A 17,548-nucleotide genomic window follows, 5' to 3' on the forward strand; every position below is an offset into this window, starting at 1 on the left:
GTATGAGTCTAGGGATTCTAACACAAATCAAGAGGTGTGAGACAGAGCCTTTATTTACTCTGAGCCCAGGGATTAAGGAGATTGACGCTCGTTTCAGGGCACTTCCTGTCTGGAGCTGTGTGTGTTTTTCTGCAACCCACCTCATAATCTGTCTGCATGTGTCAGCTTCAAGGATAAGTATCATTTTTTCCTTTAAGACATTAAGAAGCCTTTATTTTTTCTGTCAATGGCTATTATTGTTTTCTAGTTATCCAACATATATCGTACAGAACGGGCACCTTAATCCAAAGAGGCATACAGCAAGATAGATATTTTTATATTGAGTCGAGGTATCACAATATATATGCTTCCTTAAATCACATTAGTTCCACCTGCTTAGAGCTTGTTTGGCAGTCCACATTAAACATTATAATGACAAGTCGCCTCATACACCATTAGCATTAACTTTAGTAACCTGCTGATAAATGTGTTTGATTTCCATACAAATGTTACAAGTTACATGCAACTTTAATCAACCCTACACAGCCACATAAAACAGCTTTCCTTCTTACACTACTGTCTGATGTCCCAATTCCTGCTTCATCACATGTTACTGCATGACAGTCATTTCTGCCTATAGGTGCTCTTAATGTGGCTCAGAGGAGTGAGTCACGAGTCACGACGGAGCACAATGTTGAGGATGTTGCGGTCTGCACTGCTTAGAGCGGCATTACCCGGCACCCACATCCTTTGTGACCCACCCGCCCCACCCCCCTCCCCTCTTTATCCTCTTGACTCCTCTGCCGGACTTGTATTTATGTCACAGTATTCTCTCTTGTCTCTTCTGTTTTCTGTGCTTTTTCCTTACTTTGTTCTAGTATAGTGTTTTGTTTTATGCATGAGTATATTTAGAGACCTTAAAGGGCAGTTTGTGACCAGGATCATTTCTATCCGTCAATCCAACGAGTGCATTCCAGCTGCATTCCCTTTTTATCCAATAAGGATGAAAGGTGTGAAAAAAAAACCTCATCTATTTTCCTCTCAGGTTGTAATGCATGGAAATGATTTCTTGAGGTGGAGCGATTTCCTGGCTTTGTTGTTGGCCGCACCTATTGAATATCAATTTTTAGGGAGAGGTCGAAGTCAGACACTCCATCCAAACTTGCTTTTTAAACTCTAAACTGAAGTTCTGCTGTCACTCTGTGCTACAGGGGGCAAGCAGTCAGGATGTAAATACAACAGCCTGTGCTAACTAGATGAGGGCGCTGCCAGAATGTGTGTGTTATCGAGTGTCAGTGTCTCTGCCTGCCTCTTTGTCTAAGCAGGGCTCAGTGCTGGCACACATGATGTCTTGGCTTTCTTCCCCCCCCCCCTTCTTTTTGGCACTAAGGGCTCAATGTCAATGGCTAAAATGTGGCCCTTTGCGAGCACCAGAAAATTAGAAAGGAGTCATTTAAAGTCATTCTGGAGTGGAGCTGTCGGGGTGAGCCGTTTAAAAAGAAAGAGAAGAGGCTGTTTGCAGAGCCTGAGGACGGCTCATTTCAATTACAGCAATTTCTAAAACAATGGTAAACCACTTGTCACAGCTTGAACAGGGTCCTGGACCTGGTAAATAGGGCAAACAAGACTACTCATTCACCCTGTGTGTGCAATCACTCAGCCAAAGCAAGGATACATGATGTTAACAGTCAATTCCTATTAATGTCCCAGCATTCACACTACTATAAATTAACTGAACACTTCTCCAGCAGAGAGACCAATGCATTTCGCGCACACACACACACACACACACACACACACACACACACACACACACACACACACACACACACACACACACACACACACACACACACACACACACACACACAATAACTCTTAGAAGGGGGAATACGATCCATTTCAAGCCTTCAACAGGTGGGCATGTGGGGGACTGCGGGTTGCCAGTTGCAACAAAAATACAATTTTGAAGGAAAACATATAACAGAAAACAACATTGCCAACAGACATACTTAAAAAACTGAAACGTTGAATCTAATAAAATGTATTAAATCAACAATGTAACGTCAACATTTTATTTTTTTAAAGGTCACCTATTATGCAAAATCCACTTTTTGTATGTCTTTTATACATAAACATGTGTCCCCTCTGTGTAAAGAGATTCGGAAAGTTTCAGGAAAAAAATTCTCTCTCTTTTTGTCCTGTTCCATTTATATAAATACCTAAAATGAGCTGATCAGATTCTGGTCACTTTGTGATGTCACAATGTTTTTTTGGCATGTGTAACCATTAGCCAATAACCAACCAAGGTAACGCCCGCCCACCTTATCACCTGAATCTCCTCCTAGAGCACCATTGTGTTTTTTTAACCAATCATCTCTCTGAGGGGCGTGGCCAGCAGCAGCTCATCAGCATTTAAAGCTACAGACACAGAATCAGCACTTTTGAAACAGTGCGACAACAGAGGGGATTATGGGATGCTACAATGCATGATCTGTTTGGTATTTCAAGCCAAACACTTCAGAGACATGTTTTGTATATACCTATAATATATTGTGGAAAAAGAGTACAATAGGGGACCTTTAAAGATTTTGGTAAACAGGGCCTTTGTCTAAGTGACATTACATTTGTTTACATTACATTTTACTTGTTAGATGCTTTTATCCAAAGCGACTTACAATGGGCAATCCCCACAGGAGAAATTTGGGGTGAAGTGTCTTGCCCAGGGACACAACGACATGCTGACTGCAGTGGGGTTTGAACCTGTGCTTTCCTGATCCGAACAGAGACGGGGAGAGAGAGCTGCCCCACAGTTGCTTGTTTTCTCCCCTTTTTGACTCTTTTGTGGCTATTTTTGTACACTTACGCCTCCTGGGCAAGTGATGGCAAAGCTGTGAGGCAACTGGACTATATGGTGTCAGATACAGACCAGCCTGGATTAAACACATGAATCACAAAACCAATCACATTTGGATTGCATTTGCAAGATGGGACAGATTATGTAAAGAGAAAAACAAACAATGCCATGCTGAGCTTTTTTAGAGCCTTGACCTCATGTGTGCGTGAATTAGGCTGTTTGTGTACACATGTGTGTATTGCATGTAGGACTGTGAAGTTGTCCGGCAGAGGCTCAGTCAGTAGGGGCTTGGACTGTGAGCCATAGGGTCGCCGGTTCAAGTCCCCGAACAGACCTAAATATGGAGTGTGGACTGCTACTTGGAGAGGTCCCTGTTCACCTCCTGGGCCCTGCCGTGGTGCCCTTGAGCACGGCACCGGACACCCCCCTCCCCCCCCAACTCCCATTGCTCCCCGGGCAATACAATAGCTGCCCACTGCTCCTAGTACTAGACTCCTGGTACTAGGATGGGTTAAATGCAGAGGCCACATTTCCCTGTGTGTGCTGTGTGCTCTGCATGTGAGACCATTAAAGAGGGGTTTCATCCCTCCGATTCAATTCTATATTTTAAGTATGCCTTTTTCTGCCAGTACAGACTCAGGAGGATCCAGACTGTGGCAAGGTAGTGTGATTCTTTCAACACGGCCACAGAATAACAATGAGGGAGGAAGACACAGGGAACACCACGTAGGGAGTGGGCGTAACAAGCCTCAGAGCTGCAAGTCATGGGCCTAACCATCAAAAACATGCAAGCACCAACACACATTGAACACATTGAATTAACTGAGATCTAGTCATTGGAAACACACGTTGCTATAACCATGTTTTGCCTTAAAGGTGGGGTAGGTAATTCACTTCAGAAACACTTTTTGTTATATTCCATGGAATGCTCTTAACATCCCGATAGCATGAAGTGAATTACCTACCCCACCTTTAAGGCAAAACATGGTTATAGCAACNTGCCAGGCTGCTAATAGGAATTAGAAAGGCTCAGTTCTAATGTACCAGAAATTAAACATCACGTGCAAGAAGTCGTCACTCAGGAGCTGCCTCACCTCACACACAACAACTGAAAGGAAACATACTCCTGCGCGATTACACGATCAAATAAAGGTATGTAACTTATTTTTGCTTGTCTTTTGGAGAAATAACCATTTCGTTTTGGATAGAAGAGGTGATTATGGAGAGAAAGCTCTCAAGGGAAGGTTCTAGTAGCTTTGAGCTAACCTTACTACAGGGAAAAAGAGCTGTTGAGGTAAATGTATGTGTAACAGGTATCATTGAGGTGTCTTTGGTGAGTTGTCTTATTGCATAAACCTGCAAAGAAAATTGTTTAGATGGATATTATTCTTTTTTGTACTGTTAGAAACTGCCTTTGTGTCTTTACCTAATGCCCTAACTGTGTATTCAAATTTAATGAACACAGTGCAGTGTGTGTTATCTGGTTACCAGACTCAGGTTACATTAGCCAGGCTGCTCAGCACATGCATTTCACACAAACTGATAATGTCATATTTCAATTAATTGGTAGGAGAACATACTGCTGTAGTGTAAGTTCAGGTTTACTATTCCTATACTTCATTTCAGAAGGAAATATATTGTCCTTCTTGAACAACATTTATCTTAGTGTTAGCCACTAGATACATAAAAAAAAAAATGAAGAGGCATTAATAAAGATTCACTACAATTCCACCTTTTTGGCTTGTGAGACCTTACATGCTATTATGTCAATAATATAATGTCACATAAAATAATACATCAATAACAGGCAGCAACAGTTCTTTCTCTTTTGATATGTTCAACACATTTAGCGGACAATATTCCCTCATGTTGACTTTTTCAGAATTTGTAATGCCTCCTTATTTGGGATCTGAATAGTTATATAGCGTGTGTGTGTGTGTGTGTGTGTGTGTGTGTGTGTGTGTGTGTGTGTGTGTGTGTGTGTATATATATAAACTGCTGGGTTTGCACATGCCTCAGAGTGTTTGTCCCCAGGCCGCCTTTGTTAGATGTTGTGTGTTTACACCTGTGGGTGTGTGTGTGTGTGTGTGTGTGTGTGTGTGTGTGTGTGTGTGTGTGTGTGTGTGTGTGTGTGTGTGTGTGTGTGTGTGTGTGTGTGTGTGTGTGTGTGTGTGTGTGTGTGTGTGTGTGTGTGTGTGTGTGTGTGTGTGTGTGTGTGTGTGTGTGTGTGTGTGTGTGTGTGTGTGTGTGTGTGCCAGTCTGTCTGTATGGGTGAGTGTGTTTGCTTTGCATGACTAGATGCTTCACTCACTGTGTTTATGTGAATGTGAGAGAGAGAGAGAGAGAGAGAGAGAGAGAGAGAGAGAGAGAGAGAGAGAATGCATCATGTACGGGCTGCTTCCGCCTCACAGCGTAGAGACAATCTGGCCACGCTTCAGCGATCAGTGGGAAGAAGGGGAGGAGCACTACACCATCATTTATCACTGGAGACAGAGAGCAAGATTCACCTCGGCCTACACATAGACTAGGGTGAGGAGGAGGAGGAGGAGGAGGAGGAGGAGGAAGAGGAAGATTGAAAGGACGAGGGAGACATATACATAAGAAAGACAAATATCTTTATATAGGAAAGGGAAGTATTATTCTAAATATGCAGATAAAGAAAGGAGAATTGGAGAATATTGGCTGGGAAGAACATAAGGATAAAAGGAAACAGTAAAGATGAAGATTGAACAATATGACCACAATACTTACTAAAGTCAACAACATGTGACCATTTCCGCTCATCTTCAGTATTATATTATGATAATTGCTCTTGGTAAATTAAAATGATAACTGTAAATATGAAGATAATGTTTAGCTTTCCTGGTGCATTATCTTCCTGAACACAACCCATATAAAAGTCAAGTAAAGCTTTTATTTGTAAGAAATTGAGAACTGATCAAGCATGTAACCCTGCCGAAGACAAAGCAAGGCCAAAGTTTGCTTGGTTTAGCTTCGCATGAACAAATCAAAACTTGGGAGAGCTTCAGGAGAAGTTTTTGCTAACTTTGAAGAGATTTAGGCTAGCTGTTTCCCCCTGCTTGTAGCCTTTGTGCTAAGCTAAGCTAACCATCTGCTAGTCGAACTCCTAGAAAACATGCAACAATGTAATTGTTGTGCATTCCGTCATTAATTGAAATTGTGCTATTTTGTTTTTTATATATTTTAAATGGCTCTAATCGACCCACAACCCACATTTGCAAGGACCTAATCATGGTATGTCATATCCACTTGCATCACATCTGACATTGTGTTTAAAGATGATTTGTTGTGACACATAATCCTTAATGCTTTTATTAAGAAGCTTTTCCATGTAGGAAGACATAAAGGATAGTAACACACACATATTGGCCTTTGATCGGTTCATTTTAGGACAGACCCCCCCCCTCCCCCTGTCCAGGTACTGAGGGCTCTGAGATGGTGTATAGAGGACAAATCTGCCTCAGAGCTCCGCAGACAACACAGCAAATGAGCACTCGTTGTCATAATGCAACACATCAGCTTGATGTACAGCGGAGGAGACGTATTTTAATATCCTACGTGTTGGATCAGGCGACTGTGCATATTCTCAATACAGTGGAGCTAAATATACTATAGGTCTGTTCTGCGTCCATGTTCAGTGTATAGGTTGATGTCATGGAATTTCCCTTTATCCTTTTGTTTGAGCGTGCTGATGCATTCTGCAGCCTCTGTATTGTCTTTTCATCATGAGCTTTTAATATTGCATCGATTTGATCACATGCTGTGTTTGCTATGATAACACTAGCATTCTTCACAAGATGAGACCAGATTAAGAATTCATTATGATGAATTTGCCTACAACCTGATGTTCCCACATGCTTCTGCCAGCCTTCACATTTGAGAATATAAAAGATCGAGATATAAATGAGACTTACAGCTGCCTCCTAGAGAAAATGGAACAAAGCAGATGAGATATTATTCATGTTATGAGTCATCTGAAGACCTTCGCAGATGTTATATCTGTGTGTTTGAATATTTTATGGCAGCAATTTCCCCTAAAATGTGATGGTATTTTGAAGTTAATTGCTTTAAATGTTTTGTTGATCTGTGGACTAAATGGCTAGTATTGGATAAAGATGTTACTTATTTTACATAACCCGGGAAATAGATTATTCATCCTGGGATACTACACTATGAGAGACTTTGTATTTTGAAATCTGGGGTGTGTGTTCATACAGTATGAACTTCCACAAGCCTTTCACTGGAGCCCCAGATATTTGACCTAAAAACGACTACCCTCTTCTTTTAGTCGCTCTACTTTAAAACCACAATATAGGTCTTCAGAAAAGCATACATAATCTCACCTGTCCACCAGCTTGGATTCTTTAAACAATAAAGCCAGACACGTTGGGCTGAGTAAGTCCCCTTTAAACATATTTCCCCCCCGCTGATGTCTTCTGATCACCTGTCAGAGGCGGTTGGAGAGTGTGCGTAAAGAGAACCTGTTTTACATAAGAAACCACGGAAGAAGTCAAAGTTAGGTGTCAACATAAAAGCTTTACAAATATTTATTGGGGTTTACGATAAATTCAATGTTGAGATGATGGATTAAAACTAGAAATGTTAAGTGAAACTTTGACATATTCCATTCATCTGGTCTACACCTATGGCTTAGTCTCTGTGGAGAGTCGTAGAATGTGTTCATGTATTAAGGTACTATTTTGAGGTTGTCGTTAATTAGCCTGTATTTTAAGCAATTATGTAGTCTAGATTATATTATTTTAAATGTAATGAGAACATTTTTGGCAATTGCCTTGGATTTTATTTTATAAAACCTACCGGAAACCACCGTGTGACTGTGAGCAGTAGTAAGACGGAGATCCCCTCACGGAAAACTGTGGTAACTGTGGTGTACAGCTGCAGAGATGCGCGACACAGAAAAACAAGGGAAATGAGGGAAATGGAGGGAGATGACAGGAGAGGACGGTAACCACTGAACACACACCATCTGAGAATGTTTCCACACACCGAGGAGCACCGTCGTCGTTGCGCACTTCGGACATAAAAACGCGGACAGGGCTCGGATCATACATTGATCCGAATACAGGGGACGGGAGGGGTCGATCATGGGGAACGAAGCGAGCCTGGAAGGAGGCGAAGGGCCTCTGTCGGGGCTGCCGGAGGGGCTGGCACCTGACGGGAAGGGAGGCTTCGTCCGGGTCCCCGAAGGGACTCCGGTCAACCTGGGCGACCTGAGCGAAGAGCAGAGGAGGCAGCTGGCCGCCGCGATGTCAAGGGCGCAGGGCAGGCAGCCTGGAGGCGCAGCACGAAGGCAGGGGGTTTTTACCAGCATTTTTCCGTGCTCTTAAATACACACTGCTACGAGAGAGAGGAACGAGTGGATGTGTTTTGGTTGTGTGAAGCATCATTTGGAAAGTGTCTTAAGGAAGCTCGTTTACGCCCATGTTGGAGCCTCCTAAGAAATAATTGTATTCTGAGAGCTCACCATAATGGTTTATTATCATCTGATGATATGCATGACAGAAAAAAAAGATTTCTAGCCTGATACAGCTCTAATATTAGCTGGGCAATAGATACACTGCCGTTTTGGACATTGTGTATCAGCTGTTTGTACAAGATGCACAAGCCTCGTTCAAACTGCTCGACATCCGATTGTTTTCTTAGATTGAGCGTGTTAAATTAGACTGAATTGGTTTTAGTGTCCACGGTGTTTCTCTCTGTGTGAGATCACAGCGTAAGGGACACACCTCCAATATTTGTGCGAAATTTTCGAAATGCCTGCTTTGTATAAAATCTGTCGTGCCCAGAGGTTTTTTTTCTTTTCTTTCTCATCTGAATGACGTGTGAAAACCCAACTAAACAAACCCTCCACCTTTGACGGATATATCCACTCCCTAATATTACCAACTACAGTTCTGATTCTCGCATACATTGGATTTGAATCGGATGTATGGAGACTGTGATGGAGAGAGCTGCCAATGAAAACAATGTGCTGCCAGATCCACGATACTTTAGATGTTGAATGATACTTACATGATATACAGTAATATGTACATATTCCTCAATATCAGACAAAATGACATGATGTACATCATTTTTCAATGGCTCCGATTTGGGGTAGACTTGTATTTATATCTGAGCTAGAGACTGGGGGAGGGGTGCATCAATATTAATATGACTATTAATAGAACAGCAGTGTTAATGTCACCACCCATAGTAGATATTCCTAATGCTGCTTTCTGATATTTCTTCATTTAAAAGTAGGATTTCATCTTGTATTGTTGAGGCCTTTTCCTTTTGAGTCTTGTCGCTGTCCTTGGTGCTGAAAAACAGCCCGCAGGGGATTGAAGCCCAGGCATTGCAACAGCAATACTTACAATGTGTGCTGGGCTCCCACAATGCAAAGGCTTCTATTACTCTGTACCCACTGTAAAAAAATAAATAAAATTCAAATGCTGTATTCATTACTGCATTAAACTTTATTGCCTGGTAATGTAATTTAACTCACACAATGGCAGAAGCACTAGGGACTTTCAAACTGCAGGCTAAAATAACACTAGGTCTGTATGTTGCATTCACATATCATACAATAACACAACATTAGCCCATTAGTGCATTGATGCATTTCTCTAAGGATGCCGTTGACTTTCACGCTCGTGCTGAGCAGTGTGTGTAGGTTGTATGCTGCCTCTCTGCCTGAGCTAACAAAGATGTCTCATCTTACCCCCGCGGAGGCGAGCATTTCCCTTTTTATCTCACTGATCTATACACTCCATGTCATTCAGCAGTATTCACTTTCCTGTCAGCATTACCCCAGGGCTGCTCGCTACACATTCTCTGCTCACTGATGTGTTGAAAGGGCCTGAGATGAACAAAGAGCTAGGTTGATGGACTTAGCTTAGCACAATCAAGCTACATTAGAGGGAGAGGGGTTAGCAAACATCCTGAACAATTATGTGTGAGATGGAAACAAAGCAAATGGAATGAAAAGACAACTGATACTCAAAGTGTGTAATATTTCAGACAGCATTAGTGTTTTGTTTATTATAAGGCTTATTATTCAGCAGAGACAGCTGATTAAGTTATAGTCTGCATGATTTTAATGTCAGATGATGGCCATCAAATACATGGAAATGCAAGGATAAGGTAGGGAAAAGGAGCTAGAGTTTATTTCAGAAACATCTGGTCTTAAACTCTCCTTAATAGTTGGCTCTGTTTTAATTGAGGCTCTGGGTCTGCTGTGTGGGTTTATGAGATGTTCTCACAGTGCTTAAGGAAAAAACCTGACACCCACAACATAAAAACCCACATTAGAAATAAAATCACTGATAACTAATCTGTGTTTTTCTTTTTTCCAGACCGTCAGAATCTGATACCCAGCGTTCCCAGCAGGTAGGGGCCTCCAGGGGCCCTACAGGTCTCAGTAAGAGTCGCACTGTAGACGCCTTCAACCAGGGTCCACCGGGAAAGCCCGCTCCGGGCCGCAGCCCCTCGTCCCTCAGCCTTTTCGAAAACAGATTCCGGCAGGAGCCAAAAGACCCAGAGAGCAAGTCCTCCGGCATGTTTGGCTCCAGCTTCCTGAGCGGGGCCAACCCCCTCAGTGCCATGACCTCCTCCGTCTCCTCCTCCATGTCCTCCATTGGCGACACCGTCAATATGCCTAAGTTTGGACTGTTTGGGGATGAGGCGGAGGGGGACGCAGCCGCAGCGCCTGAGTCTAAACAGGGAGGTAGGCCCCCTGGCAAGGGCCCTCAACAAGGGCCGGGGCAAAAGGGACCACAACAGGGAGGACCTCAGAAACAGGGTCAGGGTCCTCCTGGACAGGGGCCAAAGCCAGGTCAAGGACCACCTGGCCAGGGATCTAAACCTGGCCAAGGTCCACCTGGGCAGGGACCCCTAGGTCAGGGGCCACCAGGCCAGGGACTAAAGCAAGGTCAGGGACCACCAGGCCAGGGACCTAAACCTGGCCAAGGTCCACCTGGGCAGGGACCCCTTGGGCAGGGTCCCAAGCAAGGTCCAGGGCCTCAATCAAGCCAGGGTCCGCCTGGTCAAGGAACTAGGCAAGGCCAGGGACCACCCGGCCAGGGTCCTCCTGGCCAAGGACCCCCAGGACAAGGACAGAGACAAGGACAGGGACCACCAGGACAGGGGCCACAATCAGGCCAAGGTCCTCCTGGTCAAGGTCCTCCAGGGCAGGGACCAAGGCCAGGACAGGGACCACCAGGCCAAGGGCCCAAATCAGGCCAGGGTCCTCCTGGTCAAGGACCTCCTGGGCAGGCCCCAAGGCAAGTTCAGGGTCCGCCAGGCCAAGGGCCCCCTGGGCAACAAGCCCCAAAACCAGGTCAAGGACCACCAAGTCAAGGTGCCAAACAGGGGGCCCCTCCTCAGCAAGGACCTGGAAAGCAACGGCCCCCAGGTCCTGGGGCTCAACCTGGGGAGCCAGCTAAGAGCGGAGGGTCTCCTGGTCAGCAGGGGGCTGGAAAGTCTGGAGGGGGTCCCTGTCCTCTGTGTAAGACCACCCAGCTGAACATGGGCTCTAAGGACCCCCCAAACTACAACAACTGCACTGAGTGTAAGAACCAGGTCTGCAGCCTCTGCGGCTTCAGCCCCCCCGACTCAGCGGTAGGTGTCAGATTTCCAAATGATGATTATTCAATGATGAACAAAATTGCAGTATCTCACCATGTATACTGGGATTGATCTCATAATAGAGAAGACAGTCCATGTTATTAAGTCAGGGAGTGGGACATTTGTATCTGTGTGTGAAATATCAAAGTACCAAATCAAGTGTGCTATATAGCCATTACACTGCAAATACTTAATTCTTAAACATCTATTACTCTAATCTTCAGACTAAAATAAAGTGTTTGTTGCAAAAAGTGAATCTTGAAAGTTGAATCCACCTTGTCAAATTGAAAATCAAATGAATAAAATAATACGATTTCAAAGATTAAGATAAAAAATAAGAATTCTTACTATATTATTAAACCCCACATTAGCCTGTTAGCAGCATGTTGCTGTTCTCTGAGCCTGGCGGGGGGAGTGGATCTCATGAGAGTGGCACATTTGAGAAACAGAGGGACCATATGGACCCGGGGAATGTTGACCAAGGTGACTCATGTCATGGCCACAGGAAGAGACTGTGCCAGGCAGTGAGGACACTCCGTCACACAGGGACTGTAAGCACTGGTGGGCCATGACTACAGCACAACAGAATGCCCGGTTCCTTCTGCTTAAGCCTCTTCTGAGGATGTGTTATTATGCAGATCGATCTGCAGTTGGGGTCACTCATGGAGCAGATCAATTTCAGAAAGTAGATTTTCTTTAATTGTCAGTTAGAAAAAGACAGCTCTATGTATTTCTGTTTGCAGTTACAGTATCCTATACAGTTTACACTTCTGTTGGTTGAATTGACCTCATCTCTTTGTTTACACATTATGCAATAAGTATTACACCCAAAATTACACACATTGTTTTGAGTAAGTGATCCAATAGTCAAAATTGTTCCTTTTTAACACTGTGGTTTGCACACACTGAGATACTCTAAACATTGTGGTGTAGCCAGGCTTTTTTGGAACAGGCGTTCAGATATACTGTGTGGGCAGAACATAGACAATGAAATGCATTTGTTTAAGCTGGTCCAACATTTACAGAACCCATGCTGAATAATAAGAACAAACATCATTGATACATGAATAGCATTTGTCTTTCTGCTATCAGTCTGTTACAAATATTCCACTTGTTTACACACTTTTTCTTTTTGCTGAAATAAACGGATCATGTACAAATCCCAGGGTTTTTATGATTTAGTTATAAACAAACATTTATTATATAATTGTCTGGACTGATGAGTATTTATGTAACCGTTGGCAGATTTAAATTCTCTCATGTTGTAAATAGGCAATTTGGCTAGGGAAGAAAGGATTCAGCAACTTTTGTAACGCTAATTAGTGTCTTTATTTTACACAAAACAAAATGGTTATTTTAGGGGTTTAATTAGGTATGCCTGCCTGTGTATATACTGTTCTGTAATTAGTCATTACACATGCCGTTGATGTTTGTGCTCATAACAGTGTGCTAATGTGTTCTAGTCAAATCTAACCCATCTTTTGTTTCCTGCACAGGGTAAAGAGTGGTTATGTCTCAACTGCCAGATGCAGCGAGCGATGGGCGGTATGGACCCCCCCGGCATGACGAAGCCCAAACAAGGCTCGGCCCCGCCCTCGCCCCAGAGACAGGGGCCTGGCAAGCCTGGCAAGCTGCTGATAAGGCAGCAGAGTGCCTCCGACCAAGGGTTAACACCTCCGACCACACCCAGACAGAAATCCCCTACCTCTCCTGGGCCGCTTTCCCCGGGCTCCTCGTTGGGAGGGTCCCCAAAGATCGACCCCAAGACGGGCCGTCCCATTCAGACCAAGCCCAGTCCCCAGCAGTCTCCAGCTAAAGCCAAGCAGGAGTCCAGCTTCTTTGGGGGTTTTGGAGGTATCAGTCTGGGAGGCTTAACAGATACCAAACCTGCGGGTGCTTCGCAAGCTACCGAGTCTGTTACAGGGAAACTGTTTGGAGGGTTTGGCGGTTTGATGGATTCACCGAAGCCTCAAGCGCAGACTGCCCCAAAGCAGGAGGAGTCGGTGGCTGGGAAGTTGTTTGGAGGTTTTGGAGGGTTGACAGAATCAGCTAAACCTCCCGCAGCTGCTTCTCAGATGTTCAGTTTTGGTTCTTCACTCTTGAGTTCAGCCACCATTATCGTCTCTGGAGAGGAAGAGAAGAAGCCGGCAGTATCTCCGCCTGAGTCGCCACCAGACTCCGGACCAGGTTCCCCTATGGATTCTGAGCCTGGTTCACCACCTGACTCCCCCTTCTCTGCTCCTGGGTCGCCTCCTGATTCGGACTCTGCTCCTGACACTCCACCTGCTAAGTCCAAGAAACCCCTCAGAACCCTTTCTGTGGAGCAGGGGGAGAAGGGGCCAGCAGCTGAACCAGCACCTGCCCCTGAACCAGCACCTGCACCTGGCCCAACTACCAAGGAGAGCTGCCCTCTCTGTAAGACGGAGCTGAACGTCGGATCAGCAGACGCCCCGAACTACAGCTTCTGCACCGAGTGCAAGAAGACAGTTTGCAACCTTTGTGGATTTAATCCTACTCCCCATTTAGGAGAGGTAAGAACATCATTTTTCTTAAGCTTCCTGTGCACTCTGCACCTACCAGTAATTTATGCAATCTGTCGTGTATTAATAGAACGCAAACATCCTCTCGATGTTTCATTAAAATAGGTCACCGTAAAGATACCATCAGGAGGATGGGCTCTGTGTTTTCCCCACAAGCACATTGCAAAGTACTCTGAAAGGAGGATAGCATGTTATTATTTCAACAAAGTACATACATTTACACCAAATTACCGTTGCTCACATTTGACTTCAGTAAATTTGATCAGTTACGCTGCATTTTAACAGTCTCTACTACCAAGCTTTCTCTAGGGGAGAGGTCATCCTGAAGGATAAATGAAATAGTTTTGAGTGGACGTCTCATCATCAAAGAGCACTTTCAACAATTGACTCTTAAACTGAGTGTGTGTGTTTCTGTTTCAATATCTGCTTTGTGTGTATTCTTATTTGACTGAATAGAAACACTTTCTTCCCATTGACTATGCTTTTATTGTGAAATTTGTTATAAGCTTTTTGAAGTGTGTAATGCTTGTATGTTTGCTTGCTAGTGTTTGTGTATGAGTGTGTTCTTTGTCTTTGTTTGTCTAATGATGACGTGGAAACCTAACACTTTAAGCCTTCTTATCTCCCGAGGTGTGGGGACTGGTTTTCCTGTGTTTCTGTGGTGTTTTGTCTCATTTGGAAGTAACACGGTACTGTGAGATTCACTGAGCAGATGGCACTCTATGGTGTAGGATCAGTATATTATGTGAATAGAGGCCAAAGAGTGCTTTCGTATGAGTGGTTTTTCAGCATGCAGGCAAAACAGATTTACATATGCTAGTCTAAATATTCCATATGAAGTACCTTAGTTATTGTCTGTTTTGTAATCTGATTATCTTTTCTGACATGATCATGTGATTTAGGGTACAGCTTTATCCTGTATTGAGATATGAAATCACAACTTTGTCAGGTGGTGGTTTCAATGTGGTAATCTGCTGTGTAGTCCGGGGCTCTATTAAGAACCATCTGTAACACAGAATATAACTATAGCAAAGCTTAAGACATGTTTCTTTTTAAGTGTTATTGAGTAAGCATTAAAGGTGCTGGTCAGCTAATTATTTAGTTTGAATTCATTCTCTTGTTATTAGAGGCTAGCATTACCCCCTCTTTTCCTGATGTTGTGCTAAGCTAACATATCATGTAACTCAATTTCTGAAAATGTCTCACTATTTCTATGCCTGTTTGACAAAGACAATCTTGAATATCATTCCTGTGTATGTAAGTGTGACCTTCCATGCCACTTTTCTAATGTATAATCACCAAAATGTAATATAGAAAGATAGAAGTTCTCCCCTGACTCATTGCTAAACTAGCACTCCAAAACAAGATGGCCGCGATAAAGACTACAATTCTTTACGGTCTGTTTCTTTTTCTGTAACCTTAATTTGCACACGCTTGCTGGTTTAATGAGCAGCTGAACCCCATAATCACTTAATTGAGGCCAAGCATGGGGAAATATGTAATTATGCTGAAAGAGATGGGCATCCAAGCCACTGATGCTCTAATCGGATATAGATCCTTTTAACACCATGCTGTTTCAAAGCCAGAACTGCCAGCCAGTAAAGAATGATGTTGTTACAAATTGATACAGTACAAGAAGGATAAATCATATTTGACTCATCTAGGACTGAATACAGTAAGAATATAATGAGTATAAAACAGTGTTACCTTGTAAAGACTGGCTGTAGGAGACACACACAACACCTTGGTTGAGTCATCGCACACCCCCCCCTACATACTGTGCCTCGCTTCTTTGTCATTGGCTGTCATAATGCCGGCTGTCAGTAGGGGTTCACTTGCTGACGCATGTGAGTGTGTGTACATGAGTGTGTGTCGGAACTGAGCAGTATGTTTTATGAGCAAGACTGTTGAGATTGTGGAGTCTGGGCAGGGCTGCTGTGAGCCTCCACACTGTAGGTGACTACAGTATGTGAGACTTTGGGATCCATGTCCTTCCATGGGTAGGGTTAGGGTTCGCGTATATCGTATGTGTCAACATGCGTGCGTGTGTGGGCGTAATCTCTGATGCTTAGAAGGATTTAAAGTACAGCAGGAAGCCAGTCATTTCTATCAAGGCTTGATCCTTGACTCAAGTGTCTGTGAGTAGTCCTCATCAATACGAGTCGTGAAAATAGGCTCCTTAGAAAAAAAGCAGTCAACTTCTTTCACTTTATTTTCATCTTTCTTTTGTTGAGTTTTCTGTAACCTTTTTTTTAATAATCTCTTTATAATTTCCTTCTGTTTTATGTATTTAATCTTTTTAAGGCCTAGAGGAGACACTCTGAATACCAGCAGTGTTGTTTGTGCTTATTCTCCTCTTAGAGAGTGTGTTTCTGTCACACTCTCCCTTAGTGTTGCTATCCCTTTGCCTTTTTCACAGTCGTTCCTCTTGATGTAGGGAAAGTCTGTCCAGCACTGCTCAGCGATGTCATGTTGCCCTTATCAGTAATGAGTGTGCTCGTTGGAGAAGTCTTACGTACAATGGGAGAGGCACCACTTTGCTATCAAGCACAAATGAAAGAAACTACGCTAACAGTGTGGGTTGCAAGCTAGATACATCCTGTACCACCTTACACCAAATAATATCCCATCTTTCAGACCAAACTCTCTGGAATATGGAGAGTTACTGCTGTGTTTGCATGATTTCTTGTTGCCTGCAGCTTATGGTCCAATCATAGGTACAGTGACTTAGTTAAGAGTTTCGTTTTTCAGTCTGACATGTGCACAATTTTTTTACATAATTTTAAATTATGATTCATTTTGAGTTTACAGTCATGTTTTACTCACCAACAAATAATGCTTTGCTGTAATACATTATATATCAAATGGTCCCCTTGGCCTTAATTATTTAACACTGTATGGCTGAAGAAAATGTCCTGGTTTGCTAATTTGCTGTCTTGGCAAGAATTAAATGTGATAATTAAAACCTTTTTTATGTCTGTAAGCTAAATATGAAGAAACAGCCAGCAGCCGGTTAGCGTAGCTTAGCTTAACATTTTTATTAAGATTTATTGTTAATTCATTTATTTATTTGATGGTCTTTATGTTTGATTGTATTTATTCATTTTGTCTTATGTCTTTTCTTTTCTTTTTAACGTAGAGGGTTATCATTATTTATTTTTTATTATCATACCTGTTACCTCCTTGTGTCCCTTTAATTATGATATAAGGTTATTTATGCTGCATGTGTTCAAAAAGGTTTTACCATTTGACCTGAAGAGAATTTATTGCGCTTTAAGCTGCACCTGGGGTATGAAAAGTGCTATATAAATAAAGCTTTATATTCGTAATAATAATACATAGATAAAGGAATAGGTCAAAGTAGGTAAGAATGGAGAAACCAGCCAGATTGCGCTAGAATTTGAATGTACACAGCCGAAAAAAATCTGCCCCTTCTTTCAGACTTCCTTACAGAGCCCCTCCTCCAACACACACGAATGCGCACATGACCAATGAGGGCACGAGATAAGTTTGTGCACAGATG

General features: G+C 43.1%; 1 protein-coding gene across 1 annotated transcript; it reads left to right on the forward strand.

Moving 5' to 3' along the window:
• Positions 1-7,741: 7,741 nt before the first annotated feature.
• Positions 7,742-14,064, forward strand: LOC104943397 (basic proline-rich protein-like; the record flags this gene model as incomplete). The annotated part of the gene is made up of 3 exons (XM_010768780.1): positions 7,742-8,168; positions 10,216-11,479; positions 12,982-14,064. Coding segments are annotated over exons 1-3 (2,553 nt in total), but the record flags the coding sequence as incomplete, so codon positions are not given.
• Positions 14,065-17,548: the final 3,484 nt, after the last annotated feature.

Source organism: Notothenia coriiceps, unplaced genomic scaffold (genome assembly GCF_000735185.1).
Source record: "Notothenia coriiceps isolate Sejong01 unplaced genomic scaffold, NC01 NC01_scaffold00006037, whole genome shotgun sequence".
NCBI lineage: Eukaryota > Metazoa > Chordata > Actinopteri > Perciformes > Nototheniidae > Notothenia > Notothenia coriiceps.